Here is a 25,591-nt window from a genome sequence, read left to right on the forward strand (position 1 = left end):
TAGGGCAGGTCCAGGTTAAAGCCGGGGGTGGGAGGGGCAGGTCCAGGTTTAAGCCGGGGGTGGGGGTACGGCAGGCCCAGGTTAGAGCGGGGGGAGGTATAGAGCGGGGGGTGGGATAGGGCAGGCCCAGGTTAGAGCAGGGGGGGGGGGTAGGGCAGGTCCAGGTTAGGGCGGGGGGGGGGGGGGGTAGGGCAGGTCCAGGTTAGAGCGCGGGGGGGGGGTAGGGCAGGTCCAGGTTAGAGCGCGGGGGGGGGGGGGGTAGGGCAGGTCCAGGTTAGAGCAGGGGGGGGGGTAGGGCAGGTCCAGGTTAGAGCAGGGGGGGGGTAGGGCAGGCCCAGGTTAGAGCAGGGGGGGGGTAGGGCAGGCCCAGGTTAAAGCGGGGGGTGGGGGTAGGGCAGGCCCAGGTTAGAGCGGGGGGGTGGTATAGAGCAGGGGGTGGGATAGGGCAGGCCCAGGTTAGATCGGGGGGGGGGGGGGCGGGAGGGGGGGAAGGCCTGGGTTAGGGGGGAAGAGGTCAGCTCGGGTTAGGGGATGGGGGTGGTTAGGGTTAAAAGGCCAGGCCCGGGTTAGAGGGGGCGGTGGTTAGGGGGGGAAAGGGCAGGCCTGGGTTAGAGGGGGCGGTGGTTAGGGTTAGAGGGGGAGGTGGTTAGGGGGGAAAGGGCAGGCCCGAGTTAGAGGGGGAGGTGGTTAGGGGGGAAAGGGCAGGCCCGGGTTAGAGGGGGATGGGGGGTTAGGGGGGAAAGGGCAGGCCCGAGTTAGAGGGGGAGGTGGTTAGGGGGGAAAGGGCAGGCCCGGGTTAGAGGGGGATGGGGGTTAGGGGGGAAAGGGCAGGCCCGGGTTAGAGGGGGAGGGGGGTTAGGGGGAAAGGGCAGGCCCGGGTTAGAGGGGGAGGGGGGTTAGGGGGGAAAGGGCAGGCCCGGGCTAGAGGGAAAGGGCAGGCCCAGGCTAGAGGGGAAAGGGCAGGCCCGGGTTAGAGGGGGATGGGGGTTAGGGGGGAAAGGGCAGGCCCGGGTTAGAGGGGGATGGGGGTTAGGGGGGAAAGGGCAGGCCCGGGTTAGAGGGGGAGGGGGGTTAGGGGGAAAGGGCAGGCCCGGGTTAGAGGGGGAGGGGGGTTAGGGGGGAAAGGGCAGGCCCGGGTTAGAGGGGGAGGGGGGTTAGGGGGGAAAGGGCAGGCCCGGGCTAGAGGGGAAAGGGCAGGCCCGGGCTAGAGGGGAAAGGGCAGGCCCGGGCTAGAGGGAAAGGGCAGGCCCGGGCTAGAGGGGAAAGGGCAGGCCCGGGCCTAGAGGGGAAAGGGCAGGCCCGGGCCTAGAGGGGAAAGGGCAGGCCCGGGCCTAGAGGGGAAAGGGCAGGCCCGGGGCTAGAGGGAAAGGGCAGGCCCGGGGCTAGAGGGGAAAGGGCAGGCCCGGGGTTAGAGGGGAAAGGGCAGGCCCGGGGTTAGAGGGGAAAGGGCAGGCCCGGGGTTAGAGGGGAAAGGCAGGCCCGGGGTTAGAGGGGAAAGGGCAGGCCCGGGGTTAGAGGGGAAAGGGCAGGCCCGGGTTAGAGGGGAAAGGGCAGGCCGGGGTTAGAGGGGAAAGGGCAGGCCCGGGGTTAGAGGGGAAAGGGCAGGCCCGAGTTAGAGGGGGAGGTGGTTAGGGGGAAAGGGCAGGCCCGAGTTGGAGGGGGAGGTGGTTAGGGGGAAAGGGCAGGCCCGAGTTGGAGGGGGAGGTGGTTAGGGGGGAAAGGGCAGGCCCGAGTTGGAGGGGGAGGTGGTTAGGGGGGAAAGGGCAGGCCCGAGTTGGAGGGGGAGGTGGTTAGGGGGGAAAGGGCAGGCCCGAGTTGGAGGGGGGGGTGGTTAGGGGGGAAAGGGCAGGCCCGGGTTGGAGGGGGAGGTGGTTAGGGGGGAAAGGGCAGGCCCGGGTTAGAGGGGGATGGGGGTTAGGGGGGGAAAGGGCAGGCCCGGGTTAGAGGGGGATGGGGGTTAGGGGGGAAAGGGCAGGCCCGGGTTAGAGGGGGATGGGGGTTAGGGGGGAAAGGGCAGGCCCGGGTTAGAGGGGGATGGGGGTTAGGGGGGAAAGGGCAGGCCCGGGTTAGAGGGGGATGGGGGTTAGGGGGGAAAGGGCAGGCCCGGGTTAGAGGGGGATGGGGGTTAGGGGGGAAAGGGCAGGCCCGGGTTAGAGGGGGATGGGGGTTAGGGGGAAAGGGCAGGCCCGGGTTAGAGGGGGATGGGGGTTAGAGGGGAAAGGGCAGCCCGGGCTAGAGGGGAAAGGGCATGCGGGGGTTTAGGAGGGGAAAGGGCAGGCCCGGGCTAGAGGGGAAAGGGCAGGCCCGGGCTAGAGGGGAAAGGGCAGGCCCGGGCTAGAGGGGAAAGGGCAGGCCCGGGCTAGAGGGGAAAGGGCAGGCCCGGGCTAGAGGGGGAAAGGGCAGGCCCAGCTAGAGGGGAAAGGGCAGGCCCGGGCTAGAGGGGAAAGGGCAGGCCCGGGCTAGAGGGGAAAGGGCAGGCCCGGGCTAGAGGGGAAAGGGCAGGCCCGGGCTAGAGGGGGCAGGAGGGTGGTAAGAGGGGAAAGGGCAGGCCCGGGCTAGAGGGGGAAGGGCAGGCCCGGGCTAGAGGGGGCAGGAGGGTGGTAAGGGGGGAAAGGGCAGGCCCGGGTTAGAAGGGGCACGAGGGTGGTAAGGGGAGAAAGGGCTGTCCTGGGTTAGAAGGGGCACGAGGGTGGTAAGGGGGGAAAGGGCAGGCCCGGGTTAGAAGGGGCACGAGGGTGGTAAGGGGGGAAAGGGCAGGCTCGGGTTAGAAGGGGCACGAGGGTGGTAAGGGGGGAAAGGGCAGGCTCAGGTTAGAAGGGGCAGAGGTGATGCAATAATATGCATACGGTGTACAAGTGACATTATTATGTAACAGTGGGGACATGAGTGCACCTTGTGCATGCTGTAACCAGCTGGCATCGTTGGGGCATAAAATGTGCACTGTTTTGGCTGTGAGGTTTCTGCGTTTTCGGGGGAGCAGGGGTTGGCGGATCTTCTGAGTACACGGTGATAATTACCCGTATGTGTGGAATCATTTGCCCCTTGTGCGGGTGGCACTATTTGGTTATATTAGTAGCGGCACTAGGCATCTGAGACTTACTGGCCATCTGTCAGTGAATGCAAACATTCTTGTTTCCATCCAGAGACTGAGAAGCTGCAGAGATCTGCGACTTCTCACAGCTGAGGGGTTGTTACAGCTGCATCCAGAGTCAGCAGCACAAATCCCTCTGCGGTGCGATGATACAATCCTACTAAACTCTCTACCTCTGTATGTTTACACTAATGCTCCCGTTCACTGACAGCAAGCAGCGACTGCGGAGAGGAGTTGATACACAAAGGAAGAAAGTTGAAGAACTTTTTGCTGGGACAAAACTTTTCTGTGACTTATTGATGCATTCCGTAGAAAATCATCATATGCGGCCAACGAACCCCGATTTGTGTGAATTCCCCAGTGTTAGCTGTGCTGGCACTAGTGCGGGTGGCTGCAGGTCTGGAAACACTCGTCTCTCATTGCCTTGTGGGGGGGGGGGGGTTGCGATGGGCACCTGGGAAGGTGTTATAAACGCAGTCTGGGCGCGTCCGTGGTGAGACTGCTGTGATGGAGTGACGTATTATTACTGCCTGCGAATCCGCTTGGAATCGCGCCTGTTGATGGCGCTGAATCCGCCTGCAGGCTTGCGGAAGGGTAGCTGTGGATTTTTGCTATGGTCTTACCGGCAGATTTCGCATGGAAACTCCTTCAGCGGCGTCCGCCGTGTGATCTCGCGCGGGTTACATTCTCACGGTGCGGCGTATCCGCAGTAGAATCCGCAGCGTTTGGTGTGGATTTTATATGGTTTTTGAAGCAGAATCCCCTGGAAGAGGCGGGATCCGCTGTATAATTGGCGCAGATCCAGAATCCTCACCGCAGGACGATTTCCACGCAGAGTTTGTACGGACTTTTGCCGTGCCTTGTGGACAATCTTTTTGCCGCTGCTGTAAATGCTGTGGATTTACTTTGTGGAGTCCGGATGTAAAATCCACTCGGTGTGAACACGGCCTCGGCGTCCGTTCACAGGTACCGGACATGCTGGAGGCTTTCCGGTGCAGCAAATTTGCACCAAAAACTGCGTCAAAATTTGCCCCTTTGGTGCGGATCTGCTGCGAGCCCCCTTGCTGCGAGCCCCCTTGCTGCGCGCCCCCTTTGGTGCGGATCTGCTGCGAGCCCCCTTGCTGCGCGCCCCCTTGCTCTCCTAAAGACAAACTGGTTTTCCCTTTTAAAGACCTTTCCTGCATCTCTTAATCACTGGTCATCAATGTCTGATCTCCGGAGGTCCGACTGATGGGACCCCCCCCTCCCCGGTCACCCTGAGATCTGTGTAAGCCGTGTGCCCTCTCGGTGCTGTTCCAGTGACTGGTGGTCACACATGGGCATCACCGTTCTGTCACATTCAGGTGCGCCAGTCTTGATATGATTGGAGGTGCCCACAGTCAGACAGGTAGGGAATAAATGCCTTTTTAGGCTGACTACCCACTACAGTTTTTTTCACTGCGAAATTCGCTGTGTTTTTTTTTTTTTCTGCAGGGGTCTATGGGACTTGTAATGTTAAAATCGCGATCGCGCAAAATCGCGATTTCGCGGTAAATTGCGATTTTGCGCGATCGCGATTTTAACATTACAAGTCCCATAGACCCCTTCAGGAAAAAAACGCTGCAAATTTCACAGTGAAAAAAACCTGTAGTGGGCAGTCGCCCTAAATGAGAATTTTTTAAAGACCCGTTTAAGTAATCTGAGAGTGATTGGTTGCTATGGCGCTGCCCCCTGACAACTATATAGAACATCACCCACCGCAGTCTTACTACCCACTTCAGGACCACCGAGTGACCATAGACGTCCTGCAGTCCGCTCCGTACCCCACAGAAAAACACTTAAACTATATAAATTTGGTATCGCCGTAATCGGACCGACCCCCAGAACCGCGTTCTAATGTCATTTTTACTGCACTGTAAAAACTTAACACTTCAAAAAAATGGCGTGACTACAAGTTTGTTTTTTAATTTCGCCCTACTTTATTTATTTATTTTTTTTACATTTTGCATCCACTAAAATAACAACTCGTTCTGCCCTCGGTTGAAAAATTAAAACGTTGTTGTGGCTTTTGGAAAACGTGGGGGGCGGGGACGAGAATAAGTGATAAACCTCTGGTACTTAAGTGGTTAATGTCCTTTTCATAAGGAGTTGGAGACCCTTAAAGGAATTTTGAGTTGATTTTACCTGTATAAGGTTCTGCCTCTCTCCCATGTACTCTGCTTGCAGTCAGTGAATGAAATGTTGTTGCTTCCCTCAAACAGACCTGATTGTCCTCAGCGCTGTTTGTCCAGTCAGTTCTCTGCTTACCTGCGCTGATACACTGTAACAAACTGCCAGGATAGCAGAGGTATTTGTGCTGGATAGGTTGTGTTTTTGGTTTTACAGATATTTTTAGCCTATGGATATAAACAAGAATGTCATCTTTCCTTGAAAGCAAGCAGAGATCTTGAGTTTTTGAAGGGCAAAACAGATGCCAGGACATAATATACTAAGACCGTCAAGCCATTTAATGAATGTGGGGCGACTTGCGCTGCTCAGAGTGGGCAACAGGGCTCTCGTCGGTTTCCCAAAATGTAGTGCTGCACTGTAAAGCATGGTGGAAAATGTTAATATTGTGCCAGTGTAAAGACTTCTCATGCGGTCTAAGATGAGGTTCTGCACTTATTGTTAGAAGGGTCCCTTATTAAGTTAATCGCAGGGTGTCAACGATCAGCTGTACCAACGAGTGTTTGATTCCTCCGCAGCGCCGCCGCAGGAGAAATGAAGCATTACACAGCTCTCAGTGCCCTCTCTGATCAATGTGTGGACATGGACATTGCTGGGTCCTCCAGAGTGAGAGGAGGGGTATAGATGAGGGTCCTGAACAGGCATCCCCCTCTATATTGGGTATTGGGAAACAAGCATTTCTTGTGCTGGACAATGGGACTTTGCAGCAGTCACAGTCCTGCTTTACTGCTCCTCCTTATGGTCTGGGCGGACTCGTGGGGGAGGGGGTAGTGACAAATTTTCTGTCTTGTATGGAAGAGAATCCTACATGTATGAAAGCCCTGGAGACATCCCATCCATCCATCCCATTCCTGGGACACCCTGTAGTCATGGTATTACTGTGCTGGGACGTGTTCAGGTCTCTTCTAATTAAAGGAGTTGGCGGAACTTTTACTACTTCCGCTCATGATGGCCTATCTAGAGGAGATCTGTGGGGTACCTGCAGCTTCGGCGCCCGCCACCAGTGCGGACAGCGCTGCATTGCAGTGGTCTGGGTTGGTACTGCAGGTGCATTGGAAGCTGTGCTGGCAGGCTGCTGCAGCGTTAGTGCTATCTGAATCGGCGTGGTCCATATAGATGGCGGCCTGGGGACCTCACCAATCAACTATGAGTGTTGGACAGCAATAGTAAAAGTTCCAGACAACCCCTTTAATATAGACTTAAAGGGGCGGTATTCCTGTCTTGGCCGCTCAGGGAATACTTCTCTGTACACTGCAGCACTACGCGGTTTCTGCAGCTCCCATAGAAGTCAATGGTAGTTATAGGAATGGCATAGCACAGTGATCTACTCCGAGCGCTGCGGACACTGCAGAGCTTTGCGCCATTTCTGAAGCTCCCGTTCTATTCTCCGGTATTTGCTGTAAAGGGGCTTTTATACAAGTGATTAGTTTTTAAAAACAACCGTGAGCAGGAATGAGCGCTAATCATTCGCTGTAAACACGGCCGATGGGTTTTATCGCATATTTCTGCGAGGAGTTGTCCCCCTCATTGAGAAGAGGTGAAGTCCGCAGTGGAAACGTCGATGAAAGTGCCGCGCTGCGGAATTTATTTCCATTTCCGCACGGGTTTTGTGCGGATTGTTTCTGCAGCGTGTCACTTTGCTGCTGCTGTAAACTTCACGCATGGAAACGGCCCTGCAGATCTGCCCTGCCCGGACCCCCAGGAGGGCGGCGCTGACTGGCAGCAGGTTTTACCCTTTTGGATTTAAATTGACGGGGTGAAATCTAAGCAGTTCTGCACCAAAATCCACAGCGACTCGGTAATGTGTGACTATACCCCGAGCCTGACGGCCCCCGCATACAGTCTGTATCGGGGGTTGGGTCGTATCTCTAAGGCCCCTGCACACAGCAGAGTCGGATTCGGCATGTGGGAGCCCACGGCGTAATCTGGCCCTGACCGCAGCCGGCACATGTGCGTACCTGACTCTCTTTACTGCGGATGGTCGCCGCGAGCTTTCACATGCGCAGTACAGATTTTTTTCCCCAAATGTTTTTTTTTTGGGGCGCCGTAGCTAGGCAACAATGTGGGATCAACGACCTGTCCCTAATGTTATTGCAAACAATGGTAGCCGCCCGTGTGGTCACCACAAAGGTGCGCAGGATAAGCGTGTCTCCATAGCCTCCTGTCAGCGGGATTTGCTGCTGATCTGGTGGTGCGGTTTCCGCAGCAAAAATCCATTTGCGTTCTGGTGGGGTGCGGGCCGAAGTCCGATATGGGAGTATCTTGCTTTATGATAGGTTGTAGTCTGGCTTCTGGGATACCGAGTGAAGGGGGTGCACTGCTGTGGCCCCTTTTTTTTTTCCTGTACAGACCCCACTCCAATTAACCCTTCATAGGATGGACATAGCCCCTGAATGGGATGCTCCACCCGGGATCCTGCGAGGATCTGAACGATTGTGTGAATGCCCCGACCGAACGCCGAACTAAGATGATCGTTCTGCATAAAACTTCAGGACTAATGGCTGCTGGGACCGTCTGCACCCAACAGCTCGTCCCTAAAGGCCCTGATTCGGAAAGACCTAGGAAGACCCAACAGACTAGACCCCCCCCCTGATAAGGGGGCCGCTCCTCGCTGGACCCGTCTCTCCATGAGAAACTTAAAACCTGTAAATAAGTTGTGTGATGGAAAGTTCTGTAACTTTGGAGTATGCCTTCTGTTGCAGATTTTCCCTAAAATCTGTGCTTGCTGTCAGTGAATGTGAACATTGTGCGCACGCCGGGCTGAGGATGCTTTACAGCTGCAATACAATTCCGTCTTTGCAGCAGAGAAGGGGGGGGGGGGGGGCAGGGGAGAAAACTGAAACAAATTCCATTATTTTAATTCCATTTCTCTGAGACAGAAGGGTGACTGTAAGTAGTGAGGTAAGTGTCCGTCCCCCCGGAGTCAGTCTAGACACTCCGCTTTCTCCCTGCAATCCAACCAGAAGAGAGATGAGTGGTGTTGCTGTATGGACTGTTCTGGCAAGGCATGCTTGGACTTGTAGTTCTCCAGCAGCTGTTAGGGGCAGAGGTGGGTCTGGCGTGTGAAGTTGGCGGCCTTTCCAACTGTGTTAAGTTGGTGACAGCTGTAGAGGATTTACCAGCCGGTGCCACCAAGTGCGCTTCCTCCTGTAGCGTGGGGGGTGGCAGATGTGCGGGAGATGCCGGCCGCTCGCTCCCAGGACTACAGGATGGAAGTGATCTGCTATATTAGTAGGGGCTCATGTTCTCCGGATGTCTGCGTGTGGGGAACACGGCACCTGTACCGCCATGTGACCAGCTGCAGATCCAGGGCCTTAAAGGGTCCTCCACTGTACAAAACCCATCTTCATACCCCTAACTGGGGATTTCTGTGTTATTAGAAGGGGCTTTGATGTTCAGGACCCTCATCTCTTGGCATGACCCGGCCTGTATTACTAGACAACCCGTGGTGGGAATAGGCAATGTGTAATGCTTCTTTTCTCCTGTTGGGGTGCTGCAGGGAAACCGAATCCTTACTGCCAGGTTTTCATACCGATTACAGTAGATCGCTGGGTTCCCAGCAGGGGGCGCTTCCTCACGACCTCACAGTGTACTTTATAATTGAGTTCCTCACTATTTTGAAAATCTCTGCTTGCTGTCAGTGAAATAAACAATTCCTTTAATTCGGCGTTTCATAGTCTGGCGTTTAGTTTTCATTTGAAGCCATATAGGAAACCAAGACAGTGGTGGTAGTAGACTTGGGGTGGTTTCACACGGCAAAAATGTTTGCGCGTCTCTCACCTGATGCGTTAGTCAGTAAAGTGATTATGAATCCACCGGTTTCCAGCGATGTTTTCACTGATGCGATGTTAAAAGAATAAATAATCCCGCCGTGCTCCAGCTCTCTCTGATCTGCGTGGTTTTGTGGTTTTGTTTTTTGTCTCCCATGTTCCCTTATGGAAATCCTATTGACTTTTGTAATTAAAAAAAATCACACAATTTTATCGTGGGCGGCAAAAAAAGGCATTGCTGACGTTCAGAAATCGTGGGAACAAAGGCGTGGTTTTGCCGCGATTTTTCTCGTGGCAAAATCGCGATCGCCCGTGTGAAACCAGCCTTATGGCGGTCTGTCCTTGTGCTTTCTAGTTGTACACACTGCGGCCAGAATGACATAACTTTATTCCGTGCGTCAGTACGAGTAAATCGCGGCATGTTCGAGCTTGGCGCACGTACACGCCAAGATGGGTTATGGGGATTGGCGGCACGCACCCAGTGGGCATCGCATTGTGCGCCTGCTGCGTACTCAAGAGAAAAACCTTTCTCATTGTAAAGTCGTCTAAAGTTTGTAGTTTGACTTCTTGTTTTGGCGTTTGAGATTGAAGAAAGTTTGGAAACCGACCGATGGAAGGTCCTACTGACGAGTATATAGAACAGTGATGGGCAACCTTTTGAGCTCGGTGTGTCAAAATTCGCCAAAAAAACCGAGCATAACTCGGGCGGTGTGTCACTTCGAGGAAAAAAATCCATAAATTCGCGATATTTATAGTTTAAATAACAAATATGTATAATTGTAATGTATAACTGTATTTAATAAACCCAAAATACCCACAGCACAGGCCCTCGCCTCCCCCAGCCTCCACCTCATTTATCTTAGTAATGATGAGCCCCCAGCGGCGACAGCGGCCCCCCAGCAGCGACAGTGTACTCCACAGCGGCCCCCCAGCAGTGACAGCGCACTCCACAGCGGCCCCCCCAGCAGAAACAGCGCCCCCCAGCATTACCTGCCCCACACACAGATGCCCCCCCCCCAGCATTACCTGCCCCACACACAGATGCCCCCCCCCCAGCATTACCTGCCCCACACACAGATGCCCCCCCCCCCCAGCATTACCTGCCCCACACACAGATGCGCCCCCCCCCCCCCCCACAGCATTACCTGCCCCACACACAGCGGCCCCCCCCCAGCATTACCTGCCCCACACACAGATGCCCCCCCCCCCCCCAGCATTACCTGCCCCACACACAGATGCGCCCCCCCCCCACAGCATTACCTGCCCCACACACAGCGGCCCCCCCCAGCATTACCTGCCCCACACACAGATGCCCCCCCCCCCCCAGCATTACCTGCCCCACACACAGCGGCCCCCCCAGCATTACCTGCCCCACACACAGAGGCCCCCCTCCACCCCCCCCCCCCCCCAGCATTGCCCCACACACAGCGGCCCCCCCCCCCCCCCCCCCCCCCAGCGGTGACTGCCTCCTCACAGCGGACCCCCCCAGACCCATGTACTTACCTTGTGGATGCTCCGCCGCTCCTGTTCCCGGCGCCCTCCAGCAGCGATGATCTCCCGCGCACACTGTGACGTCAGTGTGTTGCAGGACGCCTTCTCCCCCAGACGCTCCCGCGGAACCAACAGGTAAGAGACGTCGGGGGACGGGGGAGGAGGATCCTGGTGCGAACTGACGTCACAGTGTGCGCCGGGATCAGCGCTGTTAGTAGTGCTGGTTAATGAATACCGGCAGGGGAGCCATGGCCCCTGCTGGTATTCATTAACGGGGGAGCGGCCGCGTGTCAGTGCTGACACGCGTGTCATAGGTTCGCCATCACGGATATAGAACTTGGTGTGAGCTAGTTTCCCCGACCTGTGGGATAACTTTGGGGTCTGGAAGCCCCCCGGGGTCTGCATGAGCACAGCGGAGGGTGTGCTCCTCTTACTTGGAGACTGCCAACAACAGCGACTTTATGCTGCATGGATCACGTTAACGCCTGGCTAACGAGCGTCTGCTTGTTTGTTCGGTGATTGGCGCCGCCGTTACAAGTTTTCGTCCAATCATCGAGCTGTGAAAATGGCTCTTAGACCGGATTCACACAAGTGTATTTGTACGTTAAAAATTTGCGCCCGTTGACTTCAATGGGTTTCTTCACACGGGCGTATTTTGGGCGCGCATTTCAGTTGTACAATAAAATCCGCAGCCTTTGCATCAGGAAGGAGCGCGTACTGAACGCCGTACACTGGTCGGACATTGGCGCGAGCTTGTTTTTTGTATGCACAAATGCGCATTATGTGCTTCCGTGCGGTACGTAAAGTAGGGTAAAACATGCACCCGTGTGAATCCGGCCTTGAGCTGCCATCGCCGGTGGTAGCTGTCCTAACGGTGCAGATATACAAAGCGGGGACGGTGAGCAGACAAGCATCGGTGGTCCGTCCGCTGTGATTGTAAGCCGGCCGCCTCTGCAGGTGAGGCGTCCCCGCGGCGGCCATGTCTCACCTTTATCACATCAGGCCGCGGCTTCCACAGGATTATCAGCATGAGCGAGCAGAACAAATTACGTGTCATTAGCGGCGCGGACGCCCTGTCTGCCGGCTCCTGCCTCCGGTTAGCGATGTTTAAGGGGCTTCTGGTTCCTATCAAGCTTAGGTAAAAGTTCTATAACTTTTCTCACCATTTTCAAGACCTCTGCTTGCGGTCAGTGGAGAGGAACACCCATGTTACCAGCCAGAATCCTCACAGTTGACGGTGTGTCTGCACTGATACATGGTGGCAGGCGGATTGGACGGGACGCAACTGTAACAAATCCTCAGAGGATTAGAGATGGATACCGGGGCGCTGTGAGGGCCTCGACGGCTGTGCCAGCTTTTAGCAGATTTGTTGTTGGTTCCATTGGGTAACTTTGACATTTTTTTATGGAAAGGCGTTGGGAGTCTCCGGCCGGCTGCACGCGACTGAGTCGGATCCGCCGCGGAATCCGGTGGCCCCCCACGTACCTTCGCTTTCTGTATTGCGGATGACCGTGGATGCTTGCCGTCGGTCATGCGCAGTGCAGATTTTTGTAAAGATTTTTTTTCTTCCCACGCTGTCACTATGGCGATGACGCAGGTACCTGCGGCCTGGCCGCGATGTTTTCTTTTGCCGATGGAATGCGGGTCGGACAGTATTGGAAGCCGTCCGTGCGGATTCTGCACAAAAATAGGACCTGCTGCGATTTAAAATCCGCTCGCCGCCATCGCGGTCCGCTCATCTGTGCAGACATGCCAATGTTCTATTTTTTTCCACGTGGCGTAGAATACTGCGGATCGTCCGCGTGTGGTGATCGCGGAGTCCACAATTAACATCTGGTCGTGAGAGACCGGCCTTAATGTGCAGCGCTTTTTTTTTTTTTCTCCCACGCTGGCTGCAAGCACAGATCTTGAGAATTGAATTCCAGGGCTGCAGACGACGACATGAAGGCTGCTTCTATCATGGAGCATGCCAGCCACTACACAGGGGTAGGTACGGTCGGCTTCTACCTGTACCCGCTGTTGTGGCGCTGGCAGCGGGCGCCCGGACAGCCGATTAGTGCAGATCTTGAATATTGGCTGCTGTAGAATTTCCGCAGTGATGCCGCATAGGAAGCTGCCTCAAAACGGTGTGGAGTTTCGGCTGTTTTAGATGTGGCGTGCCCGCTGCAGACGCTGCGCCCCGTGTGAACGCACCCTTAAAGCAGTTGTCTTCAACGTGCAGAATCTCAGGCGCACCTCGCATTGGACCCCCAGCCGCCCCGCCATGTTAATCTTCTGCACGGACGTGATTAGGACATTCCGCTTGTGGACCGCCTCACAGGCTGTAATGGGGCTCCCTGCGGAATACTCAAAGCCGTCGCGGCCCTACCGATGTAGTGGTGATGGATGGGGGAGGGACATCCAGGACCCCTACAACGCTGGCTGATGACCAGTATGGCCTCCATTATAGTAGTTGGTGCCGTCTACAATATCTGACTTAGTACGCAGAGCTAGGACGGACAGTTGCTCTGCAGCATTCGAGTACAGCTGGATGACTCTGGTATATATGGTGGTCACTCCAGCCGAGAAATGGCTGGAGATTGTACTTGAAAATCTGTGTTGCCCATAGCAACCAATCACAGCGCAGCTTTCATCTTACCTCGGCAGTATAAGAAATGGCAGCCAATCACAGCGCAGCTTTCATCTTACCTCAGCAGTATAAGAAATGGCAGCCAATCGCAGCGCAGCTTTCACTTTCCCTCAGCAGTATAAGAAATGGCAGCCAATCGCAGCGCAGCTTTCACTTTACCTCAGCAGCTTAAGAAATAAGAGCTGCGCTGTGACTGGTTGCTATGGGCAACAGATATTGTCTTTCAGTCAGCTTTCGTAAGCGTGCGGTGCTGGGCTTCATTCCATGGCTGCCCGTGTGTCTCTGAGGTCCAGGAAGCTGATGTATGGGGGCTGTCTGGGGGGTCCGCACCCTGTGGCACTGTAGCTGCCTGTAACATAGCGAGGACAGTCTAGATGGCGGTCTGCAACATCTCTACAGTGCGAGGACGTCGCCACATGTCTCCTCGTATATCGGATGCCCATGTTTGTGGGGGGTGGGGGCGAGGATGTGGGGATCAGCTGCCGGCTGTAGAACGGGCCAGTATTAGTACTGGAATAGAGAAGGACCCTCCGATTTCTGCCGCGGGTTTTCGTGGATTAGCCTCATTCAGCGGGTCTAGTTCGCCCATGGCTGCCTGCCCTTGCTTACCACAGAAAAGCCCATCGAGACAGAATACACCGCTCAGTGCGTGTGAACGTACCGTAACATGGGCGACTTTCACATCCGTGTGCGGTCCGTGTTACAGCACACGGACCATGTATAGCTGCATCGACTGTATAAACTGCAGCGTGCCCTATTCTGCTCCCATCTCCTGGGCATTCAAAGCAATGGGCGCACAAAAAACAGCGTCCGTCTTTCCACAGATCATTGCTACGGGGTACAAGAAAAAGAAAAATTGTACCTCCTTTCTTTTTATTTTTCTTTCTTTTTTTGCACGCAGCAATAAAAATGGAGGACGCACACTTAAAAACACGCAGCGCATACGGCTGCAGCACGGGCATAAACGGCGACTTAAAATCTGCCTGTTTTCACTGACTGCGCTCGTCTGAATGAGGCCTTGGCGCTGCCCACGGATACTTGTGAGCTACAGGAAATGTCTTACAAAAATCGTCCCCTCATCCTAATTGAAGTGAAAATCCGCAACGGAATTAACTCGCAGCAGATGCATAAAACTCGTACCGCCGGGCGGATTCCACATGTGCGAGGGGTCTGGTAAAAAATGTCACCCGTTCGCCTTGTATTTTACCAGCGCAAATCCACAGTTAAATCCGTAGGCATCCCGTCACGCCGTGTAGGTGCGTGTGACAGCGAAGCCGTACGCCTTGTTGGCCGTGGGCGTCGCGCAACATTCAGTGAGGAAATTGGCAATCTGGTGGCGGTGGCGTGTTACATTGTGCACGAGACGAGATTGATGTGTCACTGTAGACGTTGTGACTCGCTGTTTTTACTACGTCGTCGCCGGGTAGACATTGTGCGCGGCTTCTTCATTAACAAGTCTTCCATGATTAATTATATATTGTCAGGTTTCAGATTCCATTCTAATTCTCCCTCGTGATCAGCAGACGCCGCTGCCGCCGCTCGTCCTTCCCTCTTCACCGCTACATCGATCTGTTGGAATATTAGGCACACTCAGCTGTTCTAGATCTATGGGTGACCGCTGGTAATTCCAATCGTGGCTCACACCCAACTTTTCCAGACTCCAGAATGGCAGAACTGACTTTCTAGAGAGAAACCAAGTGCCACGAGGGTCATCACCTGCGCAGGGGGGCTGTAATAGTCCTCACCCAGCTCTCCAGGGCTCCTGAGTGGAAACTAATCCTACTTATGTATCACCTGTAGCTCTTCTCTCGCCGTTTGGTATCTTGGAAAGCTGGGTGATGACCCCTATGGGAGGCTGGATTAGTTGTCACCTTATAAACTAACCTATCTCACTCCATTACTGCTCCTACAGAAATCATTACCCAGCTTTCCAAGGCTCCAAATGGCAGCCTAGTTCTGAAGTGAAATAGGAGCATGAATGTCTGATCATCCATTCTCCTATTTTAGAAAGTTGTGTAACATCTATGGAAGCCATGTTGGCTGTCGGTGAATGGGAAAGCTGGGTGATGAACAGTGCGAACTCTTGGAGTGCTGGGAAATAACCCAGATAAGTCAATGCATCACTTCATTTTCCATTCAGGAGCCTTGGAAAGCTTGGTGACAGTTGGAGGTGAACAGAGTCAGATGTCCGTTTCTAGGAAAGCAAGTGACAACTTTAGAATGAGTTGTCATTCAGGGGTCTTGGAAAGTTGGGTGACCGATCAGAGCTGTAATGGTTGTCAACCAACACTATTAGGCCGATGGCTTTATTGCAACATGGGTGAGGTTTAAAGCGGACGCCATTCGGCGCTTTTCCTGCTTCCTGGTCTGAAGGAGTTAATTTGGCTTGTGAATGGTTTCTGCTTCCTCCGCTCATCGGATTCTCTGTTTGCTTGCAGGTAATTGCGCTTCCGTTGCAAGGGTCCTCACTGACTACCAGGATGAGTAGCGCTGTATCGTGACCCCAGGGGCCCTGGTGAGTAATACTGAGAGAAGCCAAGCTTAATTAAACAAACCTGAGAGCCCAGAGCGGAAGTCTTCTCCTGCGTGACGCCGCTGTGCTGAACCTTCCTGCCCGCGGCAGCGGCCTCCGAGACACAAGAGAGGGAAAAAGTATAATTGTTTGGAATCTGAGCGGGTAAATCAGAGCAAATAATTACCAGGTAGAGCCGCCGGGTCGCACATTCAGGTGCCCATCACCCGCTTTGCAGCTTCACCGTCTAGTTTTTTTTTCAACCTGCCGTTTAATTTCCTTCTGTCATGGCGTCAGTGCAACTACAAGTGACGTCCTATCTGGCTGCCCTGCGCTGTGCGGATGTGTTAGAACTGCCTTTAAATAAAGCTTTCTATTCTTGAAATGTGTGTAATATAACTTTATAAAACTTTTCTATATAAAGCTTTGGATGAGCGTTTCCTGCGCCGCTGATCCTTCCTGTTGACAGAAGGTAAACTGCCGTGATCGCATGTCCCAGTATTGCACACATCGGCCGCTGGACAACCACCGCTTCTTGTCCTCACATCTAACTGGTAAGCAAGAAGGATCAGCAATGCAGGAAGAGCACAGAGTCCCTAAGGTGAAACCTGCGAACAGTAGTGTGAACGCAGCTTTAGTGCGGTTGTCTCAAGACACATGCTTATCACTTCTCCTCAGGTGCCTAGTTGTCTGATGTGGTAGGGGTCCGACCATCACCGTTCACAAGTATGGGGGTCCTGTATGGATAGAGCCTCGGGCGAGCCTGCACGCCACGGCTTCATTCACTCGTTTCAGTGGGACTGCTGATGATGGCTGTTCTCTGCTTCCTCAGCAGTCTGGTAGAGATGAATGAAGCGGCAGCACATGTGCCCGACACTCCATTCATTCATAAGAGAGGCGGGAGTTTAAGGACAACTACACAGGACTTGCTTTCTCATGATGGTTGGGGCTCCTGTTGGTTGGGCCCTCAGACACTTATAAACTTGTCTACAGCATAGAGGATATCTTGGGTCCCCTTTAATGGGGGTCCAGGCAAGAATAATGCTGTACTAGTGAGTCTCTTGCTGTCTAATACACTGATTAGCCTGATGAACCTCACGAAGTGTACACTCACATGGCGGAATTCACCATGGAATTTTTTTTTGCGTGAATTCCGTCACTAAAAACCGCTGCAAATTCTGCGTCTTTGTCACGGTTTGTGCCACGGATCTGCGTGTGGATTTCCCACAGACACTGATTTTTCAGAGGCGGGATTCATGCAGGACTTCCCTGGTGACTTCTGCGGTGTGAACATACCCCTACTGTAAGTAGAGCCCGTCCTTGTGTGGGGTTGTGGCCTTGCCACTACATGCACTGCTGATCCATGCTCTTGGGCTTTCAGTCCACATGTAGTGACATAAGGGAGTCTGCTGGGAAAACTCCCTTTATCTAACATATGATCACTGTGGGTCCAACCTCTCAGACCACCAGGGATCTCGAGAGCAACGCACCCTGCCCCTATGGTGAACTGGGCTGTTGTGCGCATTTGTGACCGTCACTTCATTGCCTGTCTATGGAGATGGCTGAACTTTTGTATGAGACTTGGGCCCAATGTCCACGGGCTGATCCGGATTCCGGATATGGGAGCCCTTAGCGGAATCTGATCACGGCCAAGTCCGAGTCTATTTCCTGGTCTGCGAATGCGTGCGGAAGCACCGGCCAACATGCATGTGCAATCCCCTTTTTTTTTTTTTTTTTTTTAATTCTGCCTTCCTGTGGAATTAGTGGCTCATCTGCAATTCAGTTGCAGCCGTGCTGTGGATTGGATGACTTCCATTGACTTCAATAGAAGCTGTCCGTGTGGAAACCACATTGAAATGAAGAATGCTACGATTAGTTTTCCGGACCTAAAGTCCGCAAAGCAAATCCGCATGCTTTATTTCATTTGCGGACGCCCATGTTTCCCTATGGGCAGCTTGACTTACAAATCTTTTGCGCAAATTCCACAGATCGGACCCGCCCATGGACATTGGGCCTTAAGCTGCTTTCACATCTGTAACGAGGGTTCTGTTTTCCTGCCCCAATGTGCGAGTAGGTAAGGGGAATCCCTTGGCCAAACGGGTCCATTTTTATGACTCAACTGAACGCACCCTATTGATTATAATGGGGTCCGTTCGGTTTGCACTCAGCTGCCTGGCATCTTACTGGAAGAAAAAGCGCTGCATGCAGCGCCGTTTCTTCCGGTATTTTGTGACGAATGGAGGTTCCAGCGCAGTTGTATAAATGCAGTAACGGTTCATTAGTGCCGCACTAATGGTCAGAAGCATTCCCCATATGGTTTACCATACGCTTGCTCTAGCTCCTCCTGGGCGGGCGTCCTTGGCATTGACGACGACACATGAGCCCTCGGATGAAGGCAGTTTTGCATCGCCAGCACGTATTAATGTGGGGATCGTTAACACTGTGATACTAACTACCCGGAACATAAGGAGTTTTATATTTCTGTATTTCTACTAATCAAAGATGCTGCAAACAAAACAAAATCGTAATCTAGAGCTCTACCTGTCCTGAGATGTTACCATGGCAACCAGAGTGGCAGATTTATCAAATTAAGGTAAATTTATAAAAATTGTCTAAAAACAATCAGAGCTTAAAGGCTTCCTCCTCTTTGGAAAGCCTATCTTCTTATATATCTGATTTGGTAGTAAAGGGGGTTGGAGTCCTCTGTTCAGGACCCTTGTATCTTGGCAGTGGTGTAGAGTGGTTATAAAGAGCACCTCTCTCTCTAGAGGACCTGTCCTGTCCTGCATTACAGAAGACCCATTGATGATATTGGGCACTCTGTAATGCTTGATTTCCTCTGTGGGGGCGCTGCAGGAAAACTGAACACTTACTGCTTCCAGGCTTTCCCACAGCAGACAGCTAATCGGTCAGGTTCCAGAATGGGGACACTTGATCAGCTTATTCTCAATAGGCAAGTAGGGATTATCCAAAGCAGAGAGCCCCTTTAATTTTCATTCGTTGCTGTGTGATTGGTTGTTATGGGCAAGAAGGCTGGATTTGATGAATGAGCCCATTGTTCATTCCGCCTGCAGCTACTGAAAATAAAGTTTGGTTTCAAAGTGACTTTTTTGAACAGTTCTAATTATATATATATAAAAAAAAATAAAGCCCCCTTACTGTTTACCGGGATCACCAGTACAACTAAGCGCTCGTCCCGGAGACCCGCGTCTCTCTAATTCGGTGACATTGAGGTGCGGAACAGTCTTGATTACTGTTTGATTAGGAGACAGCCCGGCACACAGAGAGGGAATTCATAGATATTGGAAAAGCGGCATTCATCCGCCTGATTCACAATGGTGGTGCAATTACTCTTGCAAAGAACAATCTGTTGCAAATTAACTAAGATTTCCCGGCCCGCCAGACGTGTGACATTGAATAAGGTTCCTATTAAACACTAAGGAGCGAGTTGGCGTCCGTGCCGTCCTCCGATGAGGAGACTGTATTGTAACTGCTGTTTACCTGCTCTGTCTTGCAGTGTGCCCTGGCAATGCCCGGCGTTCCCTCCGCAGCGACAGCCACATGTCCGAAGAATGCTGGAATTGCAGGAGGGGAGAACCCACTTCAACAAGAGAGAGCGAAACAAAAAGGAAAAGGACGAGCAAAAGGACAACACTGACAAAAGCACTTCACAGAAAGCTCATCTGAAACCCCCCAGCCCTCCAAAGAACCTGGCGAGCCCCACTGCGTCTGTGACTGTGAGCTCGGGATCTCTGTCAATGCATTCCAGTAACCCCAAAGTGCGAAACTCCCCGTCAGGAAACACACAGAGGTAGGAGGCCTGAGATGTAGCCACGTGTCGTCTTGTGCATTGACCTAATAGTACATCAAGGGCCTGACGTAGTTGGTGCTCCTTGACATACTACTACGTCAAGATGATCACATTGGCTCTGCCGCTGTTCCCACGCAATCCGCAAACCCCGGCATGCAAGAACCTCAAATTCCAACACTTAACCCTCTTGGTTTTTAAAAAAAAGTTATTAGCAGAGAAAGTTTGTAAAGTTATTACAACTTTTAGCTCTGCTACATACGTGTGTGGTAGTGGTCTTATCCCTCATGTTTGTGTCAGTGGACTGGGACCCTTATAGTTTGCAGGGAGTATATAATACTATGGGGGTGTTCAGTTATGGAAGCCTCTCTGCAGGTGTCGGTTTGTCAAGCCCTTGTATGACTGTGAGGTAAGAGTTTATTTACCCTGCGCAGCCCTCGCTGTGTTCTCGGCTTTGTGTACATAGAAACAGATCTGTGTATTGACAGAGCAGCTCTGGGAAGATCTCGTCTCATCAGGTCCTGCAATACAGCACGTGACCCCTAAACCACTGTAACAATCTAATATGGAAGGCCCTGACTACTGTACCCCACTAATCAGCAGAGACGAGAGACCCGTTTACTGCACCACCGTGTGTGTGTGGATGGTACTGCAGCCAACCCTATTCAAGTTGGTAGGACTGAGTTGTAGTACTAAACACAGCCATATGAACAAGAGTGGTGCTGTCTCAGGCACTGTAGTCATTGAGCTATTGTTTAGCGTACAGGGTTCGGGGTGTCAAACCCTCTCCAATCACATCCTATTACACAAGCTGTCATGTCCTGAAACTTCCTAATCTGCATCCAGATAATCTGGCACAGGACTGCTTATATAATGTGGGATGTCGCACAGCCGGAGTAAGGTGAATTCCTGAAGGTTCTCCGCTTTTGCGTATGAGTTTGCGATGCTCTTATAGGATTGAAATTGTCTGGTAATCCGTTCCCATTGATGCTGGATTAAAGGAGTTTTCTGAGTTAACTTTTTTTTTATTTTTTATAAGCAGTAGACCCGCTGTGGCACGACAGCGTTTGATAGGTGATGTCACCAGTCTTCTGGCCTTGTCACATCCCCTAAACCTGTCATGTAAGCTGCTAATGTAGAAGCCCACAGCAGATTTTCGGGGATGTCACTGATGACGCCCCTGTCGAGCTTTCTATTGGCTGCAGCGGTCATGTGGGTAAAGGACCATGTGACTGCTGCAGCTAAAATAAGCAGACCGCAGTGGCAGCGGGGAGGTTTTGTTTGTGTCTATGTATGGCCGAAACAGTTTGTAGTTATCAGAAAACCCCTTTTTAAAGGACTCTAAGTGGCTACATGACCGGCAGTGATGATGCTCGGTGGTTGTTCAGCTGTAGGATATGCGGCTCATTCTGCTTTTTCATCCCTTTTTTCTTTTTCTTTTTTTTTTTTCAGCAGCCCAAAATCAAAGTCAGAGGTTATGGTCCACCCTCCCTCCGTGATGTCTCCTTCTGGCAACCCCCAGCTGGACGCCAAGTTCTCCAGCCAGGGGAAGCAGGGAGGTTCCACAAGCCAGTCACAAGCATCTCCTTGTGACCCCAAAAGTGGCAACCACACCCCCAAACCTTTGCAAGGTCCCGGGGGCAGTATGGGACTTAAGAACGGGGCCGGCAATGGAGCCAAAGGGAAAGGCAAAAGGGAAAGAAGTATTTCTGCTGAATCGTTTGACCAGAGAGACCCAGGAACCCCCACTACAGACTCTGAAATTAAAGGTGAGCCCCAGATCTGACCGCATGGCTACAGGAGGAGATGACTGGTGTAAGGGGTGGTTTTTGCTGCCCTTTGTTGAATTATAATTTTATATGGATATAATCTACAGCTTGGCTCACACGTCCGTAAGTAGCTGCGTGCCGCAAATACACAATGACGTGTGGAATTGCGGTGTGATGCCAATTCCCATACACTGTCTTTGCATGTGTGCGTGCGTAATAAGCGAACAGATGGGACGAGTGTATTTGCACAGTGTATTACTCGTGCAATAATCGTGTATTACTCGTGAGCATAATGCGCAGTGAATAAACCATTGGGGGGTTTTTGTGTTCCATTGTGCGGTGTATTTGGGCTCACAAAGACATGCCCGGCTAGTCAAAAATGCTGGCATAAGTAAAGGTGCTTACACCTGTATGAATGAGCTCTAATGGTGACCCCCATAGTAATAGCGACCACCTTATTGGACCAGACAGCATGCCTACAGGCATTTCACTCCCCCAACCTGCAGGTCTGGTCTGTGGGCAGCAGTGCTGTCCGTGACCGCTGGCCTCTCCCGTCTGCGTAGACTCTGTAGGGGGGTCAGAATGCACTGCAAACGCCGGAGGTGCAGGCTGAGTGTAATGCTACATAAAATGAGTCGGAGTTTGACACGTGTGCCGTGTGTTTGACACGTGTGCCGTGTGGTATTCTGCACCTTGGATTTTAATAGCTGTATAAGTGGTTCATCCACATTAATCTCCCCAAATGCAGTTTTTGGCATTTTACTTACCAGGTGTTTGTCTCCCCCCTAGGCTAACATGCTTTAGCTTTGACTATTTTTTGAGGAGGTTAACCCACGCATACACTTCAATTTTACCAAAACTGCCCGTGTGACCTGCTGTTCAGGCTACGGTCACACATATTAAACCAAAATACCAGCGGGACTAAAAGTATCATCAAATGTACCTAGAAGATGGCTGCACAAGATAAACACCAAATAGGAAAAAAGCATGTATTACACCAAAAATATTACAAACTAGTGAAAAGGACAAAACCGTGATGAACCAAATCTCATCTCACGTTAGAAATCAATACATACATATCGCACCCCAAATGATGAAAAGGCATGCCGACATGAGCGAACCGTAAACTGTACTAAAGAGCATGCGCAAAAATGATAGTGAAGGTACGTAAACCCCTGCGGGGGAAGAATCCGGGAAGCATGACGCGTTTCAGCACACAGAGGACTCCACGTGGGTGTATGAATTATTATGTGGGGTGTGATATGTATGTACTGATTTCTAAACATGAGCTTGTTGGATTGTGCGCTGAGGGGGATCCGCTTAATCATGGCTTTGTAGTCTTCACTAGATATATTTCTATTCATACGGCTGCGGCCGGTGACCCTGCGTACCTGTCGTAGTTGTCTTCTGTACTGCAGATGGCCCGGCTGTCGCACATGTGCTGTACGGATTTTCCCTCGCCGTTGCTAGGCCATGACATGGGTCTTGCAACCTTTCCGCAATGTTATTCGCGGAGGGTCTGAAGAGCGGGCAGCTTTCATTGACTTCAATGGAATCCGTTTGTGCGGGGCCCGCAAAAAAATGGAGCATGCTGCTGTTTTTTTTTTTTTTTCTCCCCTCCGCGAGTGGAAATCGCAATTGATCTACGCTCGTGTGCAGGAAAAATCACTGTGCCATGGGATGCTATGGACGGTATTTGCTGCGGATTTCGCAATTCAAGTTTTTTTTGACATCTCCTCCATAATGCTTGTAGTGTAAAATGCGTTGGCCTTTCCACAATGTGTGTCTATATCCAAAGCCTCTAAACTGTATAAAAGAGGCGATCTTGGGAATGGGAGGGGGTCAAAATGTAACTTACTTTATGAAGTTATGGAACTTCTTTAAAGGGTTTCCTTTACGACGGAGGGCGCCGGGTAAAAGTCCTCCGCTCTCCCCATGCGCACAATGGGATGTTCTCCTATTGCAGTACAGTGAACCCTTTTTGTGACGACCACCCAAAATTACATTGTAAAGTGGGTTTTCAGGGGGCTGTCTTATCAAAGATGGCCAATATGAGTTATTTAAGGTGAAACTGAAAATCTGTCGCAAGCAATCTGGTGGTCTTCTGGTTGGTTTCACTCTAGATGGCTCTTTGCATTGGACTGGCAGCGTTACCTGTAGCGGCAGTGGAAGGGTTACGTAGACTTGCTCCGATCAGAGGGAATTCCAGGAGTGATGTCATTAAGAAGAAACCTTGGCGTGTGGGGAGGGGGTGGGCAGGAGGAGTGCGGATCAGGTTTCACCACAGACACAACCACTAATGGACCTGCGGAAACCTCAAACATATTAGAAGCCGCGTTAATAGAGGAATGTAAGGAGAAACTGGGACTTATCAGGCTGATGGCGATGGAAATGGTGTCCTGGCGTAAAGTTGGGGAACTTTCCTCTGTTCTCGGTATACAGATGTCAGACTAAAATCAGAGGTACGAGCCCCGAAATGTCCTTCTCACAAGACTCGCCTGGAGTAGATCGCAGAGAATTGGAGAAGAGTTACTTAGAATTTCCGAAAAAGGGCCGGCTCACTGATACAAGGATTGCCAGCAGCATTCAAAAGAGGCAAAACGCTACATGGGGAAGGGGCGCAGCCGTAAAACACTGGTCATCGGCCACCACACACCAGCCATTTACAATAGCCCATAGATGAGGCTTCTGCAGGGCGCGATCAGTAAGCGCCTCTTCCTGTGATTTGGAAGGAGCTTTTCATCCCACTTTCTCTGAGTTGCCTGTAGTTTGTCACGCACTTTGGGCAACTTTGATGCAGCTTGGGAGTTTGTGTATTTTGCCCAAAACGTCAACTAATACAGTGTGTTTATTTTGCAGAGCAGTCTGAGTTTTAGGCCGATTTCACGCAGCAGAGAATCTTGCGCGCACGTCCTGTGCATTGCAAGATTCCAAAACTTGCACGAAGATGCACGCCATTCTTTTAAATGGAGTCGTACACGTAAGCGATGCGGCGAGGGGGAAAAATCGCGGCATGTCCTTTATTGCGCGATAGGATCGGAATTTCGCAGAAGTGAGGCAATTTTAGCTGAAAATTGCCTCACGTCCGTTGGTAAAACGCCGGTTGACGGGCTCGATATCGCACGCCGTATGACTTTTTTTTTTATTCCGCCGCCCACCCTTCTCCGGGCCTGTTTGGGGAAAAAAAAATCCTCTCTGGATGATGCCTTTTAAATATGACCTATTTTTTTTCTAAGGTTAAGCAGACTTTGTTGTAAGAGAGCCGGCTGCCGTAGGGGACGCGGCACGCTACGCCCTCTTCTGGTCAGGCATTGGCTCCCACAGATTGAAATGTCGTCATTTTAACTTTTCTTTTCCATTTTCTAGACTGCAACACTACAGATCCAGTGATGCCCTTGGAATCTCACGTCCCCCATACCATGACCCCTTCCAATACCTCCGTCCCCAGGTCTTCCACCCCTTCCCATGGGCCAACAATGCTGGACTCCGCACCTGGGAGGAAAACGCCATCAAAAGTGGTCTACGTCTTTTCTACTGAAATGGCCAACAAGTGAGTCCCCGTTATTTCGAAAGCCAGATGTTACTGGGCTACAGAGACGAGGGATCCGGTTTAGAGGATCTCCATCTTGTGAATTAATGCAACTTACAGGAAGATTCGGCTTATCTTGTACAGCCGGTATCCTACTGCACAATTCTGCTCTGTCGTAGAAAACAGTCAGCAAGCCAACAGCTTAGGTCCGCTTCAGTAATGCGTGCACGGCTCATTTTTTCGGCTTTGTCTGTCAAACCTTTATTAACCTCCAACAGTTGGTAATTACAGGCCCCACGTTTTGGCAAAAAAAGATTGCTGTAGATATACGACGGCCGTGAGTGAATGTTCACCTACCCAGTGAGCGGTACAGGATATAGAATGCCACATGAGCCATTTTGATAAATTTTGTGCATTTTTCTCAGTGCTTATGGATAAAGGTGTCTTTTTAGACGACGACCCCTATTATAATACCTGGTGGTGAATTTCTAAGATGGCCAACTTATAAGGGAACAGTCCTTCAGGTCTGTCTTGTTTACAGGTTCCTAACATGGCGATATTACTATTTTGTTGCTACTGCCACCTAGTGGAACATCCACAGGGATCCTCCATGTAGTTGTTGTGTTCTTCCACCTTCCTGCATTTACCGACCTTTACCTCTTTGCCCCTACAGAGCTGCAGAAGCCGTTATGAAGGGGCAAGCCGAATCCATTGTCCTCTTCCACATACAGAGCACCTCAAACAGCAAAGCTGAACGCACTTCAACTCCTACGGTGGGCTCGTCAAC

General features: G+C 51.9%; 1 protein-coding gene across 3 annotated transcripts in view; it reads left to right on the forward strand.

The window, feature by feature from the left end:
* BCL9 (BCL9 transcription coactivator) overlaps nt 1–25,591 on the forward strand; it is a 57,417-nt gene that overhangs the window by 10,807 nt on the left and 21,019 nt on the right. For 2 of the 3 annotated variants that reach the window (XM_066599403.1, XM_066599401.1), the window contains exons 2-6: nt 15,625–15,701; nt 19,216–19,509; nt 20,959–21,275; nt 24,642–24,825; nt 25,478–25,577. In XM_066599403.1, coding sequence (XP_066455500.1) covers nt 19,271–19,509; nt 20,959–21,275; nt 24,642–24,825; nt 25,478–25,577 — 840 coding nt within the window. In that variant the 5' untranslated portion in view covers nt 15,625–15,701; nt 19,216–19,270. Of the gene's footprint in view, nt 1–15,624; nt 15,702–16,122; nt 16,253–19,215; nt 19,510–20,958; nt 21,276–24,641; nt 24,826–25,477; nt 25,578–25,591 lie in introns of all 3 variants that reach the window. The other variant, XM_066599402.1, reaches the window with a different exon arrangement.

This window comes from Eleutherodactylus coqui, chromosome 4 (assembly GCF_035609145.1).
Source record: "Eleutherodactylus coqui strain aEleCoq1 chromosome 4, aEleCoq1.hap1, whole genome shotgun sequence".
NCBI classification, from domain to species: Eukaryota; Metazoa; Chordata; class Amphibia; order Anura; family Eleutherodactylidae; genus Eleutherodactylus; species Eleutherodactylus coqui.